Genomic DNA, 20,362 nt, shown 5'->3' with positions numbered 1-20,362 from the left:
GTTCAGTCAGTTTGGAAAACAAGACTGTGGGGAGAAGAAAAAGCAAAACAATCTCTCATGGAGAGATGTTACAGACAGTACCTCATTCGTGTGAGGTATATATATCTGCTTGTGTCACAAAGCTCCTTACGTTAGTCTGAGGACTGTAGGGAGAGAAGACAGTTTCACCAGAACAAGTACAGTGAATTCAGTATCCTTATTTACAGCTGAGATCTGTAATAGCATTGTTACATAATAAAATACTTTTTATTGATGCACAATTCTGGAATAATTTTTTATAGCTAAAGAAGTCAAGGTGTATGCAGAAGTCATGGTGTGTACAGCATTGAAAAGACGTAACCTTGCTAGTCCTAGCATGGTAGGTTACCTTGGTGGGGTACCAGACACCAACCCAGTCACTCATTCCTCCTCCTGAAAGGATGGGGGTCGGATAAATAAGCCTATAAAGAGTATGGGTTGATATAAAGATAGGGAGATCACTTGCCAATCACCATCATGGGTAAAACAAGTTTGACCTGGGGGAAACTAATTTCACTTATTACCAATTGACATAGGTTTGGATGTTGAGAAACAAAGACAAAAAGTAAAACATCTTTCCCCACCCCATTCTCTTTTATTTTAACTTCCCACCTTCATTTCTGACTCTTGTACTTCCTCCTTCCAGAGCAGTGCAGGGAGAGATGGGGAATAGGGATTTGAGTCAGTCCATAACAGTTCCTCTCTGATAGGGTTTCCCCCTCACACTTTTTTATCCTTCTCCAGTGTGGAGCCTCCATGGGCTGCTGTTGCCTTCAGGAGAAAATCCCCTGTCTGGGTTCTCCCCAGCTTGCATTGCCTTCTGGGGATGTCCACCTGCTCCAGCATGAGGTCCTCTGTGCAGTGTGAACATCTGCTTTGGTGTGGTCTTTGGTGGTCTGCAGGGCAACCTGCTTCACTGTGGGCTGAAAGGGGATGTCTGCTCTGGGACCTGGACCACTTCCTCCCCTCCTTCTCCCACCTGGGTGTCAGCACCATGGCTATTTATCACTTTTTCCCCTCACTCCACACTGCCATGCAGCATTTTGTCCTTTGTTAAGTACAGTTTCCTTGAGGTGCAGCCCCCTTGGCTGAGGGACACAGCCTGGGCGCCCACAGCTAATGCACCTGTTTATGTGGACTTTAACCACTTGGGCCTGTTTATCTCTACAAGCTTAGAATTTATTACCTTTCAAACATACATATCATATCCTGTTCACTTATTTTAGTATTAGCACGTGAGTGTTCCACAGAGAGAACTTACTTTAAAACAAAGTTTCTTCACCTGTCCAAAGTTAGTCCCAAAGTCATATCACAGAGTCCAGTTTGTGAGATTTAAAAGAGATTGGCAGTTTATGTTTCAAACAAATGTCAGGATACAAAATGGACAGGACAGAAGAAAGTGCCATCTGTGACAGCCTTTGTGTTTTGGGGAAGAATGACAGTCTTCAGGTCCACACATTTTTAGTACTGAATCTGCCTAAGTTGTTCATGAAAAAGAACTATAGAGTGGAAGCAGAATTAGAGAGTTTCACATAGACTGTAATTTTTTGTTTTGTCCATATTGGTACATTCAGATCCTGGCTGATGAGGTTAGTTGTGGTCACAAGCACAGGGAGTGCCAGTTTTGCTAAACTTAGAGGTTGCTAAACAGATTTTTAATCGCATGGGCATGTCTAAACTTGGAGAATGTAGTTCAATTTGGGTTACATTTTTATTTTCTTTGTGGAATTTTTTTTTATCTGATAATAACTTGAATATTTGGCATTCAATACTACTAACACTTTTGGCTCTTTTTCTTTTTAGAGACACACTTTTAAAGTCTTTCTTTAAGAAGTATGCACTTAAATGCCCTTTCATTAAGAAATATTCTTGCAGAATTTAAATATTTGATGTCTGAAGCTTTTACTTTTGTTCCTTTTGACTGAATTCTTGGGGTTTTTTTAATTTTCTTTCTTATATATAGCATGTACTAAGGTTTTTTACTTACCCTTACAGGACATTGGTCTTTAATAATAGTGTAGGCAGTGGTATCTTGTGGCCCAGCTACAGCTTTCTGGACTAACTCTTTATTTAGGGCATAGAGTAGTTTCTCTTGCTAAACTAGGAAACAGATGGTTTATATGTTGCCTAATTTTAACCTATACATTTATTTCTTCTGTGACACCAGACTGAACTTTTTATATTTTCAAGTGGCTTGTTTCTTTAAGCAATATGTATTCTTCAGTGGTTTTGACAGTGACTCCTATGTTAATGCTCTGCACACTGCATATATTTCTGTATCTCAAAATCTATATTCACTTGTCATTCTGTCTGTTTATGATTTTTACTTAGGAAGTTAGTATGAAATTTAACAGCAGTACTACTTGGTTATTACTTTACCTGCTTTGGTGGGATTTCTTCTGCAAAGTATGTAGATTGCTACTTTATTTACCAAGGATTTTTTTCATTGTGTGTATTTGCTTGGTCAATTTTGTTTCCTATTATCAAGCACTTTATCAAACTTTAGTTATTATACAGGCCTTCATAACTTTTACTTTTGAATATGAGTGGGTTTTTGCTTAAGGTTAGTGGATTAAGTATTTACATTAATCTTGAATAATAATGGCATATTACCTTTTATTAATAACTAAGTAATAGGACTGATGTAGCTTTAATATCAAATTTTTATATTTGCATTCTGCAAAGGAATCTTCTTTTCATAAATTGACTACTGAAATATGAATGCAGTAAAAGCAACAAAAATAATTGCATTTACGCAATTTTGACTGCTGTGCATGAACTCTTTAGCTGCTACCTGGCTTATCCTAACCTTCCTTTAAAATTCTTGTAGCTTTTTCAGGAGGCTTCTTGGCAGATAGGCCTAACACCTGAGAGTTTAATCTGTTCAAGATAATATTATTGAACGAATAACTGCTTTTTAAAGTATTTTAATCTTTGCTGTGCAAAACTTACATCAAATATTTAATATCATACTGCTACACATTTCACATGTATTATATTTTGCCTCTTTCAAAAATAGCTGTAATGATGAATCCCTGATCTTTCCATTATTCATTCTCACAGGTGCTTACGAAGGAATTTTACAGTCTTCAGTCTTCTAGTGAAACCCGCATTATTGAACTCCAAACACAGAATTCTGAGTTTCAAGCAAGACTAGATACTTATGAAAAACTAGAAAAAGAGCTTGATGAGATAATATTGCAGACAGCAGAAAGTAAGTTCTGTCACAAATTATGTTGTATCTGTAGGTGTTTCTGGCATTATAATATCTTTCTTCTCGTGGCACTTGGAAAGTATTACAGTCCCTGTCATTCTTCTTCATTATGCTTGACAAGTAAAAGTCAGTAATTATTTTGATAGAAAATATTAATGGCAGGTTTCTAAATGTACCTGTAAATGTGTATCAAACATCCATATGTCTAAACTTGTATTTATTAAAGATCATCTCAGTATTCTGTCATTTCTCTTTTCCTTATTCTAATAAACCATTATAATTAGATATAGTTTTTAGGGTTCTGCTATTATTTAAGTACATTTTAAATTTCAGAAAGCCCTCTTTGCTGACAGGCAAATACAGGTTTTATATTACAGTAGAGTGATTAATGTGAATTTTTTAACTAACTGGAAGGGGGAGAAAAGCTCTTCCTTCTGTTGAATTAATAATAATTAGACATTAAGTAGTTGCTTGTGGCAGCTCAGTCTGTTCTAAGTACTAAACCATGGATTAAATTCATACCTGATTACTCCTGAAAATTTTTGTCTCTGATTAGCAAAAATAAAAATGGTCTCAAACACAGCAAAAAATCTGTAAAATCTCCATTTGATTCTCAGCCTAAATCAATCCACAAAGCAAGTAATTTCTAATTTGAAATTTTGATTCTAATCTTGAAATCTTCTAGCCTGTGCATAATCAGAGTAGGACATTCTAAGATTTCAAACTAATTCAGCTGTCTTCTTGTCCTTTTCTCTATCTTTGCTCCTCCAAAAAATAGTCACAATTTATGAAGTTTTCCGGACAGAAGATTATGGCATAAGCTGTATATATAAACAGTAGTGTATAGCAAACTGTGCATTACCGAGATGCAGTGATGTTGAGGTATCTTCATTAATCAGACTGCACATACTTTATTAATTTTATACACTGCAGCCAGTCCTCAGAATGGCCTGACTGCCCAAACGTTCCAGTCTGACCATAAGCATGTTTGCTGTATACAGGCTTCTGTTTTAGGCAGTAAGATGTTTTTTGAAGTGTGTATATATATAAACTTGCCTAAGGAGTATTTATGTATTAATACAGAATTTTTGGACCCTACCTTCATTTTCTCCAAGGAGAAGGTAGAGTACAGAACGCTTTTTTTTGTTTACACTGGTTTATATTTTCTTATGCCTCTTGGGACTGCAGTAAAGTTTTTTGCTAGGTCATTCTTAACTTCTTAAGTATCTATTGTAGTTACTATTTACATTCTATGCTACAGAATTCTAAAGGAAGGAAAGTTTCCAAGTGTACTGTTCTCTTACAATATAATGACTTTATTTTCTGATTTCATTGGAGAAAAACAGGTATTCAGCTTAATATTATTTCAATATACTTTCTATTTAATAAAGAGCTTGCTATTATTATAGTGTAGTTGGTATAGAAGATTAAGATTAATATTGGTTAAGTCTAGTATTTTAGGAAAAACAGAAGGAAAAAAAGTTGTTTTTTTTTAAAAACACTTTGAAGGAGAAGACAGGTATACTTCCTCCTGTGTCCCAAATTATGCCCTGATAGTTACATGCCATAAATAGCTAAAGGTAGAAAAATAGTTCAAAGGAAATACAATTATTTTTCAAATTGAATGCATTATGGAAATACTCCAGTCTATCTTTCAGGGAATATAATTTAGACTGAAGCATTATGTGGAAGACAATTAGAGTTTTCTACAGACTTTAGTGATAATAAGGATTAATCTTCATTCCTGTGGTCACCTCTTTATATTTAAAGAGCATATAATGTTTTTTTCTTCATCCTGAGTCATGAAGCCTTTGCTGTTTTACAGTATTTGGGGATGACAGTGAGGGTTGTGTTCTCTGGACTTTTTAATAAACTGTGTATTTATTTACACGTGCTTTCGTCATATAATATATAAATTATATATATATATGTGTATGTGTGTATATATATATATATATATATATATATATATATATATAAACTTTTTATTTTTTCCATTGGAAAATATGCATGTGGAAGAGATCACTGAATTTTTACAGTTGCTTCCTGATCATTATGCCTCACTTTATTAATATTGAAATGACATGAAACAGCCTATTCAGGAAGCTGTCAAGAATTTATATAGCCACTTCTTACAATGCCTGAGAGGTTTCCACATGAACTACAATAATAAACTTCCTTGGCATTTGTCTGTTCTTCCTTTTCAGGGTAAAATCTTCACATTAGGATATTTTTGTTGTAGACTAGTAGTTTGATTTTTCTTCTTTCCATTGCTTAATACCTTTCTAAGAAAAAGATTGAGCCAATCTGTATCTTCACAATGCTGCTTTTTTACTGAGTAACATAAGAAACTGTCATTAATAAGTGTGCCCTGGCTTGTAAAATATATATTTTGCACGACAAAGTCAGGTGAAGAGCCTGGAATGTTGTAAGAGACGAGAAGCACACACTGATACAGAACATTACTTTGATATATACAACATTTCCAATTTTTTGTGTTCTTCTTCATGATGTGACATTTACTGGACACTACTGACATACCTGAATTTACAGGACAGGATCTTAGTGATGTTTTTTTTAGACATGCAACACTGAATATGTAACCAAAAAGAAGGGTATTAACAAAGGCAGGTTAAAATATTCTTTGTAATTTTCTGAACCAGAGATGTTTACAGCACTGAAGAATTCCATGTCATATTTAAGACAGCTCTGAAGTTCTGATATCTTTGTAGTGCCACATTAGTAAACTTTTTCTGTCATACTTACTGAAATTTCTATATTGTTTTTAATGTAACTAGATACATGACTTAGCACAGGTGCTCTTCTAGAGACTTTTCTCTTTCTAAATATGTTTTAAGAATCCTTGTTTAAAATAGCATTACAGGGCTATTAGACAAATGAGAACAGAAGCTAGAGCATTTTGCAAGTTGTTGACAAATGAAGGTATTTCTGATTTTGAGGCACTTGAGCATTAAGATGAGTCAGATATGACTCACATATTTCCTACATTTGTTTCTCCTGTTACCAACTATTTGATTCATCAGAGCTTTTGTGTGGTGCCTGGGCTGGTGTTCATTTGTTCTCCCTCCTTCTCTCACACCCCTGCCACTCCCATTTTTTCTCATTGTCCCCCTTTACCCCTCCTCTCTGTACCTCGCTCTCTGCCCCTGTCTACCTCACACATACACTTCTTTTTTTTTTCTTTTTTTTTTTTTTTCTCCTGACCCACTTCATCTTACAGGAAAGAGGAAACCTGAATTTCAGAATCTGAAATACGAATATAAGTATACCTATTAATCTTGCTGCTATTGGGATTTCTTTTCAAAACAATTACAATGTGTTTAAAATCCTTAGAAATGTGTTTTCAGAAATCAATCACCTATGGAGGCAGAGACTATTTTTAATGTTTCTACTTTGCATATACATAAGAGTCTCTTTTTTGCCCTTCTCTGAAGAAGTGAATGGCATTTGTTTTCATCAAGTGTGGTGAAATTTCTGATCAACACAGCCTTTCAAAAACAATAGTGTGCAGCCTCACAGTGACATCAGCTCCCTTAGCAACATCAGATGTGTCCCTTCTGGTCCCATGGACTTGGTTATGTCCTGTCGCCTTAAACACTCCCTAAATCTTGCTCTACATCCTCATGTATGCACAGAAAATTAATTCTTTAGATGAAAAGCAACCTAACCCTCTACGGCTGAATTAAACTTATACAATTAATATGTATTTTGTGAGCATGCCAATAGTGTGGATATTCAAGACCACTGAACTCTTTTCCTTTACTTTCATATTGCATAAGTCTTATGTTAATCATAAAAATAAAGTGTTGTAAGTAATTAAAGTGTGGCACTATATTTAATGCTAATGGTGAAAAAATTGTTCCGCTCAAGTCCAGAAGGTTACACCAACTGAAAATTTAGCTTCTAGAAGAATGTTTTTGCATGTTGAGATGTACACAGAATTGATTAGAAGTTTATAAGTTCTGGCACTGTTCTTTACCAGTACCTCTCTGCAATTTTTTGCAGTGGAAGATGAAGCTGAAGCTGAAAGGGTTCTCTTCTCATATGGGTATGGTGCTAATGTTCCTACAACAGCCAAAAGACGACTAAAGCAAAGGTAAAAAAAGATTACTTCATTAATTTATGTGTTCAAGGTAAATTAAATGATGACATGTTCATTATGTTTTGTCTTAGAATCCAGACAGTTTGATCAACATAAAGAGGTTTTTTTAATGACTTAACTAGGACCTATTAATGTGGTTGATGCATAATGAATGAACATATGCATAATTTTCTAGGTCATTTTAAGATCTCTTCTCATTGACTTTCAGAAAGATTAATTACAATTGTATAAAACTAAGCAGCTGTAAAAACAGATTAGTTACATTGTTTACGTTTATATAACAGGATATGCATTATTAATACCCTAAAAATAATTGTATTTAAGAGTAAGAAAAACATATCTGTCAGGATATTAAGAAGGACAATGGTTCAGAGCATCACTTTTATCTTCACTAATACAGGATCTGATTCCAGTTACGTTTTTTTAGTTTCCTTTGGTTTGGCTGATTTGAAAATTTGATCAATAGATTAAAATGATGCATAGGTGAAAAACATACCTCTTGATCATAGTCATTTTTAACTAATACATTTATATTATGCATTGTCTTTAAGAAAAAATATTGACATTTGTATGGCTCATTGTGAGCCTGTGTGTTGTGGCTATGACTCACTTCTCCCATGCAACTAACAATGGGGTAAGAGGAAATGACCTCAAGCTATGCCAGGAGACATTCAGGTTGGACACTTTCTTCACAGAAGGGGTTGTCAAGCATTGGAATAGACTGCCCAGGAAGCTGGTGGAGTCACCATCCCTGAAAGGTCCCATGATCTAGTGGTCAATGTGGTGTTCAGTCTTAGGCGGGACTCAATGATCTTGGAGGTCTTTGCCAACCTTAATGGTTCTATGAATGAGGATTTATTTAAAATACTTTTAAACCATGACCACAGAATTTGTTGTTTAAAATTAGGATGGTGGTTCTCGTAGGATTAGGTTTATTTCATGCAATTTGAGTGTGCCTACAATTTGCTCAAATGCAGGAAAGTCAACTGCAAAGTTTGTGCTAGTGGTAGGCTTTGACCAAAATGAGAAACTCCACAATCATTGGTGGACACACCAAGAAGAGTATAAAGACAGGGTAACTATGTACCATAGCTTCACAGGGTACATTTCTAGCATTCAGAAGCTGTAATAGCATTTTTTTGTCATTTATAGCTGGTTTTTACTGCAAATATTATTTTGTTTAGTTATTCTTGTCTTCTGAACTCCTATCTTCTCCATAACAAAGAATATTTAATACCAAAAGTTACTAATCAGAACTAAGGGCAAGTGATGGTCCGTTCGTATTTTCAACACAGATTTATGGGCCACATACTATTTCTTCTACCCTATATATTTGTTTCTCAAGTAAGTGTTGTCGATATGATTGTCAATCAGATTAGACCTATTGTGCACTGAGTTACATATTGCTGACAAATATAAAGATTTTATTTAGTACTTAACTTTGGTATGGCTTAATTTGCTCTTTTAAGCGTCTTCAGATTGTTTCCATGTAAGATTTCTCTTTATACTGCATAAAATTGAAGAAGAAGAAAAGAATGGGGGTGAGGAGTGTGCAAAAAACCTCCATAACCCTGCTGTATGACTGGCTTAGAAAACTACTGAGAGTTCTGTAGTACCACTTCTAAAGCTTCAGTTTATTCCTCCTTTGTCAATAGTTTGGGCACTTTTCTGAGTTCCGACTTAGATCCTTGTTTTTCCCCACCCTACTGGATTCAGTTTAGATTATTTACATATATAAAAACTGTGTTAAATCTCCTTTGAATACTGAATCTGATGATCAGGCCAGCATTTTGGATATGCTTGGAAGATACTCTCTTGGGCTTAGGAGAACCTCTGTCAAAATGACTCATATACTGCACTTGTTCCAAAAGGCATTGACTAATAAAACTGACTTAATCCTTCATTATAGTGTTGGAGACTTCATAGACTTCCTTTATCTTTTAGACTTAAAAAGATTAAAAAAGCCATAAAAGACTGTGTATGGTTTACCTGCTGCTTTGATTCAAGGAAAACTGCCATGCAGAAAATGTGTGTGATGCCTTCGGCTGCCAAAGCTTTTAAAAGCAAAGACTCTGACACCGTCCTCTATGTTTAGAGCCATTAAAGAAACACAGATATGTTTTCTGCTCTCTAGGATTGCTGAAGGAAAAAGAATCTATTACAAATGTGAATAATCTTCTTTCTGGAGTCCACTACCTGCTCTTTAATCCCAGACATATGAGATCTTAAATGAAGAGCTCTTTTAAGTTCACATCATGTATTTCGGTCTCTGAAAGTTTGTACAAAACCCACCTTTTCATGCAGTGTGGGGTCTATACCTCCTTGCCCACTTGCCAGAAACAACTATTTCATTACTTTGGATGTAGGCACTGTGCACCCATAGTACTAAGTTAGCATGCCTGGGAACACTCTGAAGTGTCAAGACCAAATGGCCTGTAGTAGCCCATTTCATAAAACAATTCTCAGTGATTTGCTTGCCCATGCTGACTTCTCAGCTATGCCTAGGAACTGCTTGGGAGGTGTTAATGAGAGAATGCAGAATACTACCAGGATGACTCTGGTGGTTTGCTAACAAAGAATTATCACATTCTTGAGCACCACATAATTTTCTAGCATAGTTGGAATCAAATGTTTCCAGCATAAGATGCTTTTGCAGATCAGTCCCTTTGTCCCTTTGCTTTAAATTTAAACTAGTCAAAAAACATACTGCCAAGTATACTTGAAAGATGTACTTGTGTTATCCTTAAATATTTGCAGGTTCAGGTAAAGTTCACAGAATAGTTGTAGCTGGGAAAATTATGAGGGGCTACAGTTCTTAAGTTGCCATGGGAAGGTATCCAAGTTTTCCTTTACACACTAATAGCTACTAGTCAAAGAAGTGGTTCCTTTTCCTTTTCGTACTATATGAGATTTGTGCATGAAAGAGTATGTTTGTAACACAGAGGAAGAATATTAAGACTTCTGCCAAATCTAAAAATCTATTCCTTTTTACTGAGGAAAAGATGAAGGTTATGACTGGTCAAATTTTCAGATAAACTTTGTGCACTCATCTTAGCTCTACACACACTAAGCCTGAGCTTAAGGGTAAATATACTGTCCCTGTCAGTTTGTTTCAGACCACTTACCCTCTCACAGATTCAATATCGTGGTCAGGAACTGGTTGTGGAGTTACTCAAGAACTGCCTGGATGCAATCCTGTGCAATGTGCTCTGGAGGTTGGAAAAGATGACCACTGTGGTTCCTTCCAACTTTGCCCATTCTGTGATTCGTAAGAGTTTGCAGGACTAGGTTAAATGTCTAGTAGAAGGCACTGCAGTGCATAATGAATCTTCCCATTACTGTCTATGGACCTGTGCTCTTGAATTGATAATAAACTCTTTATGAAGCATGCAAGAGGTTAAGGATCTAATTTTTTAATTTACTAGCTTGTTTAAGTAACTCAATAATCCTTTCTCTTCACAGTTAACTACATAAGACTTTACATAAGAGTTTATTTAAAACAAAATAGGCAATAACACTTAATTATTTAGCATATTAAATGTCAGACAAAACAATTTTGCCTCTCTTTCAAAAGTGTTAATACATTTGTCAACGTTTTACTGCAAAACGTATATTATTGTGAATTTTAAAACAATTGTTTAAGTTAGAAGCCAATTACAGTGATTCTGTAAAGTTACTAAAAAGTAAATAATCATAATTAGATGAAGCATTTTGACAGTATTACTGCAATTGTGTAGTATTGGACAAATTATATAGGTAATTACTTTGTATAAAATATTACAATGGTGTGACTATGGGAATATTATTTTAGTGCTGTTAAATTTTGTACTACTTTTATTGTTTTTCTAACTTTGACCACGCAGCATGTTTGACTATGTAGTTTATATATGTTAATATTTAAGCATTGGTGAAAATTAATGCAATCAAGTTCTGAAGTATAAATGTGAGAATTTCTTTTGCCTATTTTGGAAAAAATTCAAGTTGAGCTTGCTTTTTATTGGCAGTGTTCACTTGGCAAGAAGATTACTGCAGCTAGAAAAGCAAAACTCGTTGCTTGTAAAAGATCTGGAACATCAGAAGGAACAAGTAACACAGATTTCACAAGAGGTAAATCATTATTACACAAAAATTCAAATCTGTTGAAACATTGCAGAACAGCTGTTCATAAAATGAAATATCATCTAAATAGTGTTTATTATCTATTTGATGTAAAAAAAATGGCCTCATAATTAACCAAAACTCCATGATAGAAGTTTTCAAAGAAGTTTATATTGTATTTTGCAACTGATATTGAAAGAAGGATTAGTTTACAGGCTAAACAAGAATGTGAGCCAGACAAACAACATTTGGATTTCTGAACAGAAGAACAGCCAGCCAAGCTAGTTTGATCTGTTTTATACTTAATTGTTCAATGAATATATCATTATTTTTTACACAGCACTTCTCTTAAATTACTTTTGAAGGTATTTAACAAACCTCAGCTTGAAATGTCCCCAAATAAGGGCAAACTAATTTTTTTAAAAAATTTTAAGATTGTCTTTTAATTTTTCTCAGAGGAACTAAAGGACAGCTAGGTTTGCCATTAGATATTGCCACCATATGGAATTTGTAGCCTTACTATTTCAGAAATGTGGTTAACAGTATGATTTTTAAAGCAACAGTAATTACAAATTAGAAATTCTACACCCAAGTACTTCACAGAGTACAAATATTTTAATTTCTACATATTTTTAAATTACATGAATTTTATAATTTCTTATGTGTATATATATGATTATATAGATTATTTCAGTGAAAGATACAGTGAAGTTTGGGGTTTTTTTAGCCAATACTACAATTTATTATGTAGTCTTAGGTATATAATAGTAATTTGTATTTGACTAAAACATATTCTGTCAGGTTTTAATTGAAGACATCAGGAAATTGGTGAATCCATTGTTATGCTTGGTATTCTTCCATATCACTATGTGTTATCTTAAGTCTTTCTGGGTTTCACTTCAATACATTCCTTACCCACAATAGTTTTATATTTGCTTCTAGATCACTGATAAAAGATTCAGTATCAGTGACCTTAGTTCAAATTCCTGCAAAGTTCCACTGGAACATCTTCGAGTCATTTTTATCCTGCCATTAAATTCTTGATCTTTTATCATATAGTTGTATAGTTTAAATGAGAATGTAACCCAGTACAAATTTAAACTCTTTTTTTTTAATGTAGTTCTTAAACTTCTCTTTGCTGTCTTTACTCCAAGCTGTTGTCTTTCTTGATTTTTTTTTAATTTAAGAACAAATCAGAGATCTTGTAGACTACAGCATGCTTAGGTAGCCCATTATTACTCTTTTGATTGACAGTTTGTTCTGCCATCTAGATGAAATCTAGAACATGGATAAATAGCTGGAAAAGTGATTTCCAGATGGAAAAATCATTTTATCAGCTTTTCTTTTGAACTTGGATCAAAAATAGTGCTATTTAAGTGCAGTATTTATGATACAACTTTCTCAGCTTTTTAAAGGAGAGATGAAAAGACCACAATAAGACCACGAACAGGGGCATTGACTCTACTTTTTTTTTTTTAATCAATGGAAGCTGTTACATTTAAACTTTTGAAAATGCAGATTAGGGAGGTGTAGAGAGTGGTACCATTACTGCAGTGAAAATAGAACATAATTAGAACACAAGAGTGAGAAGATAATGTACTAGTTACTATTTTGAAGGTGGTGTGTTTCCTTTTTTCTGTGTGTAGTAACAGGTTTGGAGTTCATATTATTATGCAATTGGTAAAAATCAATAATACACAATATTAAATAATAATCAAATATTTGTGCTTTATAAATTATAAAATTTATAGTATTACCTTTCTTTTTGCAGCTTGACAGAGCAAATTCTTTGTTGAACCAAGCACAACAGCCATACAAATACCTCATTGAAACTGTGCAACAGAGAGATTCTCAAATAAGTCTACAGAAAGAACATATTACACAACTTGAAAAAGATGTTGGGTAATTAAAATAATTTATTTTTGTTTTACTTTCTCTTAAACTGAAGGTAAAATCATTTATATTTTTATCAGTAGAAAAAAATTATGCTATTGGCCACAAAGTTGAGGTGTTAACATTTTATCATCGACCAACTCCAGTCTTCATGCTGGAATTGTAGCATTTTTGATTTCTCTCATAATGTCAGAAAAGGGGGCTTTAGTTTTGAAAAAGTGACTATGACAGGTTTAAAGTAAGTTTGGAGTTGAGAAGAGCTCTCATGAAGTAGACAAGAGTTTAGAAGAGTGAAAGGAAAGAATGACCCACCAGCTGTACAGCAGTAAAAAGAAATAAAGTCAGAGAAAAATAATAGAGTAATTTACCAACAAAGGGTATTTCAGGCAGAATTAGAGCATATTCTCTAGTGCAGACTCTCTGATTTGTTTCTGTATCCATCTGTCAGAGCTCTCTGATCACTGAGCAACTTCCCAGCATCATACAGCTTTATAAATTATGTTTAACATCTGTTTCCCAGGTAAGCTATTATTAAATTTTCAAGGAAAATTTTCAAGGATTTTCAAGGAAGTTGCCAGCTGAATGCTGCTGCTGTACAGAAGAATTAGCATTTTTAGTATTTGGTGTTTATATGGTGTTTAGGAAAAGCAAACCAGAACTATTAGGAGGCATTAATGTGATTCTTTTATGAAGCAATTGCATGAAAAACACAGGGTTTTCTACCTAATCTACTGAAGCAATTAAAATAGAAAAAATAGGGTTCATCCTAGCTAGTACTTAATCCTGTGTACTGTCTTACATATGCATCTCTTCAGAGTGTTCTGATGGTTTGGGACAGTATTTGTTACACCTTGAGAAATACCTAAAAATACTTATTATCCCACTAAATCTGTATATAAATCAAAAAGTTTATAAATAAACTGAAATATTCTTTCATCCTTCCTGACAAGATATCTTTCACTGGACTTAACTGCTTTCTAACTGGATTCAGTAAGATTCTATATTTTTTAATTCCAGAATCAGGCGTATTTAATATTTTCCTAGACTTGTTACATTATAAGAAACACTCCAAAAATAAATTACACTTTTCCAGGAAATGAAAAATCACAGTGTTCTCTATATACAGTATCTTACTCTCCAATTGTGAAAAATGTCATCAAAGAATTGGTTACTAGCAAATTAAAATTTAGATTATGGTAAGAATAATGGAATGATTTCATTGTTCACAAAGTAGTCCAAAAGTCTCGCAAAAGGAAGAAACAAAGTGAGTACATAGTGAGGTCATTTCTGAAAGTGTATATTTCATGCTTTAAAATATAAAAGAACTTAAATACGTTACAAAGATTGATTCTCTTGAGTTAAATGGCTCATTGCCAATAATCTGTATGCCCAGATATTCTTTCTAAATTTACCCTACAAATTAATGCACCTCAATTAGAGACTTAGGTCAACTTAGGAGTTCATGGAGGAAGTGACATCTCCAAAAAGCAATTCAGATTTTGGGTTGAGTGAGTCATTTCCTAGAGATGCCTGTTGCTCTCCATTAACTGTAAAGGAATTTTTTTGCATCTTAAAGTGCCTCAGGTTAAGAAAGAAAATGGATCTGCCCCACAGTGTGAGCATTCATGGTAAACATACCAGGAGTACTCTGCTGTGGGGAGCTGCGGTGTGCTTACCACTAGTCTATGTTTCTGTAAATGAAAGTGTGGTCTGACAAAAAAATATTGTAGCAAAAAAAGTAACACGCACTTTGCACATCAAATATTTTGGTAAGAGGTTCTTTTCCTGTAGTTTCCAATATTCCTTGTAAACTAAAAATAGCTTTTATTCCTCTATCACCAGTTTGCCTAGTTTCATAGGCCAGAGAAATTCTTGGGAACAGCCTAATGTCTTAGGGCTTTTGGTGCATATTAATAGTACCTAATTTTGCTATTCATAACTCCACATTTAAAACAAAGATCCTAGATTGTTAGCTGGTATTCCCTGGCACACATGAGAAATCATAACCTGGGATAAAATTTATAATGTTGGTCTTTTGCTTTCCCATAAGTGAAACAAAGGTTAGAGGAAGGGATTTCTAACCAGAGAACCATTACATTCAAGAATTTTTTTGTTGTGAGGATAACCTTTTGGAAATCTGCTGATGACAGTTTTAAATTAAAATACCCCTTAGGTGATTTCAGATTACTCCCAGATATTTCAGAACTGAATCAGAATGGGATTTAAGTAAATTAATGATAATCCCTACCAAATATATGCCAAGTGAAGCTCTGCTGGATCAAAAGATTTAGCCCAGTATTCCTATCCCTCTTAGTTTATTAAACAGCATTTTGTTGGTTTGTTTGTGGAATATTTTTGAGAAGATAAGTTTAGAGAATTAATGGTCCTCAAGGAGAGCCCTAAATTCTGTAGATAATGTTGGTGCTATTAGAAAAGTATTAGTGAATACACTAAACATGGTTTATGAAGGCTGCTTTCTCAGTATCTCAGAGCTGAGAGAAAACTTTAATATTCGTAAAACCATTTCAAAATGAAATTGTTCTTTCAATCATTACCTATAATTAATAGTTAATACTGCAATTCTGCAGCAGCCTCTAAATTGAGGTTTAAATTGTGCTACAGTTACACAAGGTACATTATTTTTTTAAATTTTAAATACAATAGTGCATTAGCTTTATTTCCAAACAGCAATTGCACAAGAACTGGCTAAAAGAAAAATACTGCTTGAATTTCAGACAGACCTTTAAAAGACTGGTGATTTTTTTTTTTTTTTTTAATCTCTATTTGAGTACCAGATTGGAGACAAATTAATGTAGTGTTGATATGCCTGCACTCTGAGAATCAAGACTGAATACTTAATTTATCCTTACAGCTGCTCTATGCTTGATCATAATTTTTCTTCCGTTGTGTTTAGTGTGCAGATTCTGTGGTGGAGGAGTATTCTTTTTGTGTTGTGTTTTTATCTCATCTGCTCATCAAGAGAGATGGTTCTGCATTATGTATATCACAGATTCACCAATCAGAGCAGCCACATCTCTGTTATCAGTGCCAGTGTTCTCTATCACCTCCCACTTGACTTGAGTGTGGAGGGATCAGCAAGGACTTATTTGCAAGTGAATTTACTTTTTTAGTCTTAATCCATAATTGCCTTCTGTACTCTGTGATCACGGGCAATAATCTTTTTAGAACATACTCCTGGGGTGATTAGGTTCCAGCAGATTTCCCAGGATGATGAGTCAGTACTTTCTTGCAACCTTATAAATGTTTTGCAGCAACCTGCAGCATTTCCGTGTCTATTGAGAAATTTGTTGGTTGCTACTGAATGTGGGTTTGATTCTGTGATGAAGTAGACTGTTGTTGAATCAGCACAAGAGGCAGACAAGTATGAGGAAGGCTATCTGTGACAAATCTCATTTTGGATGTTCTTGGGCCATATCTTTATAATTTTTTCACAAAATGGCCTAAAATCACTTATATAATGGTCCCTTAACAGGCAACAGATGTATTCAGGATTCTCCACACTCATAATTCTATTAAAGTGTCATTTCTGACAGCAGTTACTCCTGCAAGAGGAATGGGAAAGATTCAGGCAGATTATTTTGATATAATATTTTTGACAAGTCCTGCAGATCCATCCAAGTTTCTCTCCAGCATGGTCTTCAAAGTGTGGCTAGCACAGGTCTTCCTCGTGAGAACATTCTGTTGTGTTTTATAAACAAAGATAAAGTTTGGATGTTTTTTAAACAGTGTCTTGAGATTTGGACAGTTCAGGCCTGGCCAGTCAGGCCTAGGGGGAGGTTTCTGGCTGACCAATCTGGGCGACCTCTGAAAAGTCTATATATATTGAAATCAAAATAATAAACTTCCTTCTTCTTGCCACACTGAGAACTTGGGTCCTTTTCTCTGCTAGCGGCTCAACAGCGACATCAAAGTTCACCTTAGTTTGAGCAGCTTACCTGCCTTCATCCTTAAGTGTCACAGCTCTAGAGCTAAGGCTGTCTTCAGAGCCTTCATATCAAAATGTCTTCCTCATTTGGAAGCACTGTTCAAGTGGTGCTCAGGGCTGCCTGTGTCAATATCTGTCAGACTGAATCATAGAGTGGTTTGGATTGGAATGGACCTTTAATGATAATCTAGTTCCACGCCCCTGCCATGGGTAAGGACAACTTCCACTAGACCAGGTAGGTCAAAGCCCCATCCAACTTGTCAGTGAAAGGAGAGGAACAGTCAGAATACTTACTAAACAGAATTAAAGTCTTAAAGTAGTGTATTCCAGAAGAGCTGGAGATAATTTGGTGTCTTGATGAGAAGTGTCTGTTCTGAGCATCTTTCACACAGCTCTGTGGGTCTTTATCCAAGCCTTCACTAAAAGCTGCGAGGGCTGTTGAGTTGGGGGTGAATGCTTAGCTGAGCAGCTGCCGTTGGTGTTACTTGAATGAACAACATAGGGATCCACTGCCAGGTTATCAAAGGTGTGGTGATACCAACAGCTTAGGTTCAAGTGTGAAGGCACAAACTTATTACCACTCAAAGACAGGAGGAGAGGTTGTTTAGGGGTAGTGGAGGCTCTGTCAGGTGTTGCCCACAGTGTTCACCACCACTCTCATTCCCATCCCCTTAGAATTCTCCCAGGCAGGCCATGGGCTGTGCTGGCACTTGGCCTTGAAGAGAACTTGGCTCTGGGAAGAGAGCACTTCATGTGCTTGTGAACTGAGCCATGCACCTGCAGATATGTTTCGGATACAAAACCTCTGGTCTTGAGTGACAGGGCATCTGCAGGGTAAATTTATAGGTGGTCTGCATATCTCAAAATACTCTGTTAAGTAACTTCTTATTTATATTAGACCACATAGCACTCCCATTAATAAAAGTAAATAGTGATGGTTAATAAGAGCAGTGCTATGTGTGAGGATGACTCCTTGCTACTATAAAGAAAATTCTCCAGCACAGAGTTCTTTAGCCAGAAATGAAAACATCACATTTAGCACTCCTTTTGAAAAGAAATGCTTGTGACTATGTCATGCTGTGGGAAAACAAATCTCTGAGTTTCATTCTTATGTGTGTAGTGAAGTAATTGTAGTTTTAGTACGTAATTTTCTGCTAAAAACATCTAGGTTATAAATAACTGGAGACATTAAAAGGACTTCATTCATAAAGAGAGAGTATTTATTTTAAATGCAGTTACTCAGATTTCTCAGTACCAATGGCTGGTCTTAAAAGAGGTTCACTTACCCAAAAGCACTTCTCAAAAGCCTTAACTGTGTGGCAAATCTAGAAGCCATATAAGGATTTTGCTCACTAAGAAGCTTTGTACTGAAATGTTCCTTGCATAAACATTTTGGGTTCTCTAATTGCCATCCAAACATAAGGCTCGGCATCGAGTATTAGATGAGCTTTTCCCATCAAAGAATGGGCAATGAGCTTTTTATGAGAACATTACCATTCTGTGAAATATGCATCATCTATTCCAACAGTACTGCAGCTTACCTGAGAAATGCTCCAAGCAAAATTTGTATAAATATGTCATTTTTTATACATTTTCTGACCTGTAACACAACTTTTAAAAAGTTGTTTGGTTTGGGTTTTTTTGAACAATTTGAAAAAGTAATTTTTTTAAATTTGGACACCTAATGGATATGGTTTTAAGCCTCCTGAAGTATTCCAATTAAAATTATTAAAATTATTTTTAACTCCCCTAAATCCATTTAAAAATCTGAGCTGTGGTTATTTAGCTGCACAATGAGAGATCACTGTTCTGTCATGTATTCTCTCTTGTAAAGAACTTTTATTTGCAAAATGTCTTATTCCTCCCTTTCTAACTCTATGATTCAAGAGCAAAATTTGTCTTAGACTAATAATTAACTGCCTGCTTTTAGCTATTCATCTGTAATTTGCAGACAAGGGATAGCTTCACTATATAGCTATATTACATATTCCGTTTTATGTACAAAAGCTTTACATATACTATTTGTATGTTATTTTTTCAATGGTAATATTGTATCTGAATATAAAATGCAAAAAAATAATTCAATATCAGACTATTCAACTTCATGCTGTAAGGGCACATTAACAGAAAGGCACAATCCTTATTTCTTACAGCGTCTGGAGTATACAGTTCCCTGAAAAAGGAACTTACATTTTTTTCCCAACTGAATAGAAGTAGCAATAAAATCCAGTACCATATAAACGTGTATTTATTTTGTGTGGCCAGCATAAACATATTATTCAGAATATCTAATTATAGAAGCTTCTGAAGAGGATACTAACTAGTATATTTGCACTTAAGCATTATGATGGTTTAGTGGCCCAAATTAAAGAGAGTTTATAAGGCTAAAACTGGGAAATGTTAGTATCCATTCTCCAGAAAAATCATGTTGCCTAAAAATGTCTTACTTACAATATCCAGGCTAATTTGGCTTTAGATCTTGAGTGAAGCAAGACAAAACAAGCCAGTGGTTGCTATGAGCAATGTATATGTACACGACAAGTGTATTTTATGGTAAGCCCTGCATTCCTGGTACCTAGATTCATACCTGGCTAGGCTTTAAAAGCATGATGGAATGAAACTGGATGTCCTCCCAGAGACTTTGGCTTCTTCTGGAAAAGCACACAGGAAAAGCAGGACCTGCACTGCATTTCAGTTAGTTCTCTAACCCAGACTTTTGGGGCCACAGTTGTATGACATCTCACAATGAGCACCTTCTCCACACTCAGGGTGAGTCACCAGGACTGTGGAGCACAGCATGGTCCCATCTTTTTAGATGAAAGTTACAACCCTTGAGCTCCAGAGTGAGAAGCTGGTTTGCCTAGACTCATAGATGGTGGTTTCAGAATCATAGCAAGACACTTGAGGCACTCCATCACCAAATGGAGCACACTCATCCTTGCCTTCAGCTGTAGGTGTCCACTGTGCATGGTAAATCAAGTTATTTTGGTGATCCATGTGAACAATAACCTTTAAAAAGGCTCCAGCATCCATCCAGATGACTGAAGGGACCTTCTTATGTGGTGATAAA

The 20,362-nt window shown here is 35.1% G+C and overlaps 1 protein-coding gene across 1 annotated transcript in view; it reads left to right on the top strand.

Moving 5' to 3' along the window:
• The window catches only part of PIBF1 (progesterone immunomodulatory binding factor 1), a 102,990-nt gene that overhangs the window by 59,658 nt on the left and 22,970 nt on the right, over positions 1–20,362 (top strand). Inside the window, exons 12-15 of the mRNA XM_085058484.1 lie at positions 3,082–3,232; positions 7,259–7,349; positions 11,360–11,462; positions 13,225–13,355. Coding sequence (XP_084914610.1) covers positions 3,082–3,232; positions 7,259–7,349; positions 11,360–11,462; positions 13,225–13,355 — 476 coding nt within the window. The remainder of the gene's footprint in view (positions 1–3,081; positions 3,233–7,258; positions 7,350–11,359; positions 11,463–13,224; positions 13,356–20,362) is intronic.

This window comes from Lichenostomus cassidix, chromosome 1 (genome assembly GCF_008360975.1).
Source record: "Lichenostomus cassidix isolate B80296 chromosome 1, HeHo_3.0, whole genome shotgun sequence".
NCBI classification, from domain to species: domain Eukaryota; kingdom Metazoa; phylum Chordata; class Aves; order Passeriformes; family Meliphagidae; genus Lichenostomus; species Lichenostomus cassidix.
The sequence above is the reverse complement of the archived record's forward strand: the minus strand, read 5'-3'. Positions and strand labels throughout refer to the sequence as shown.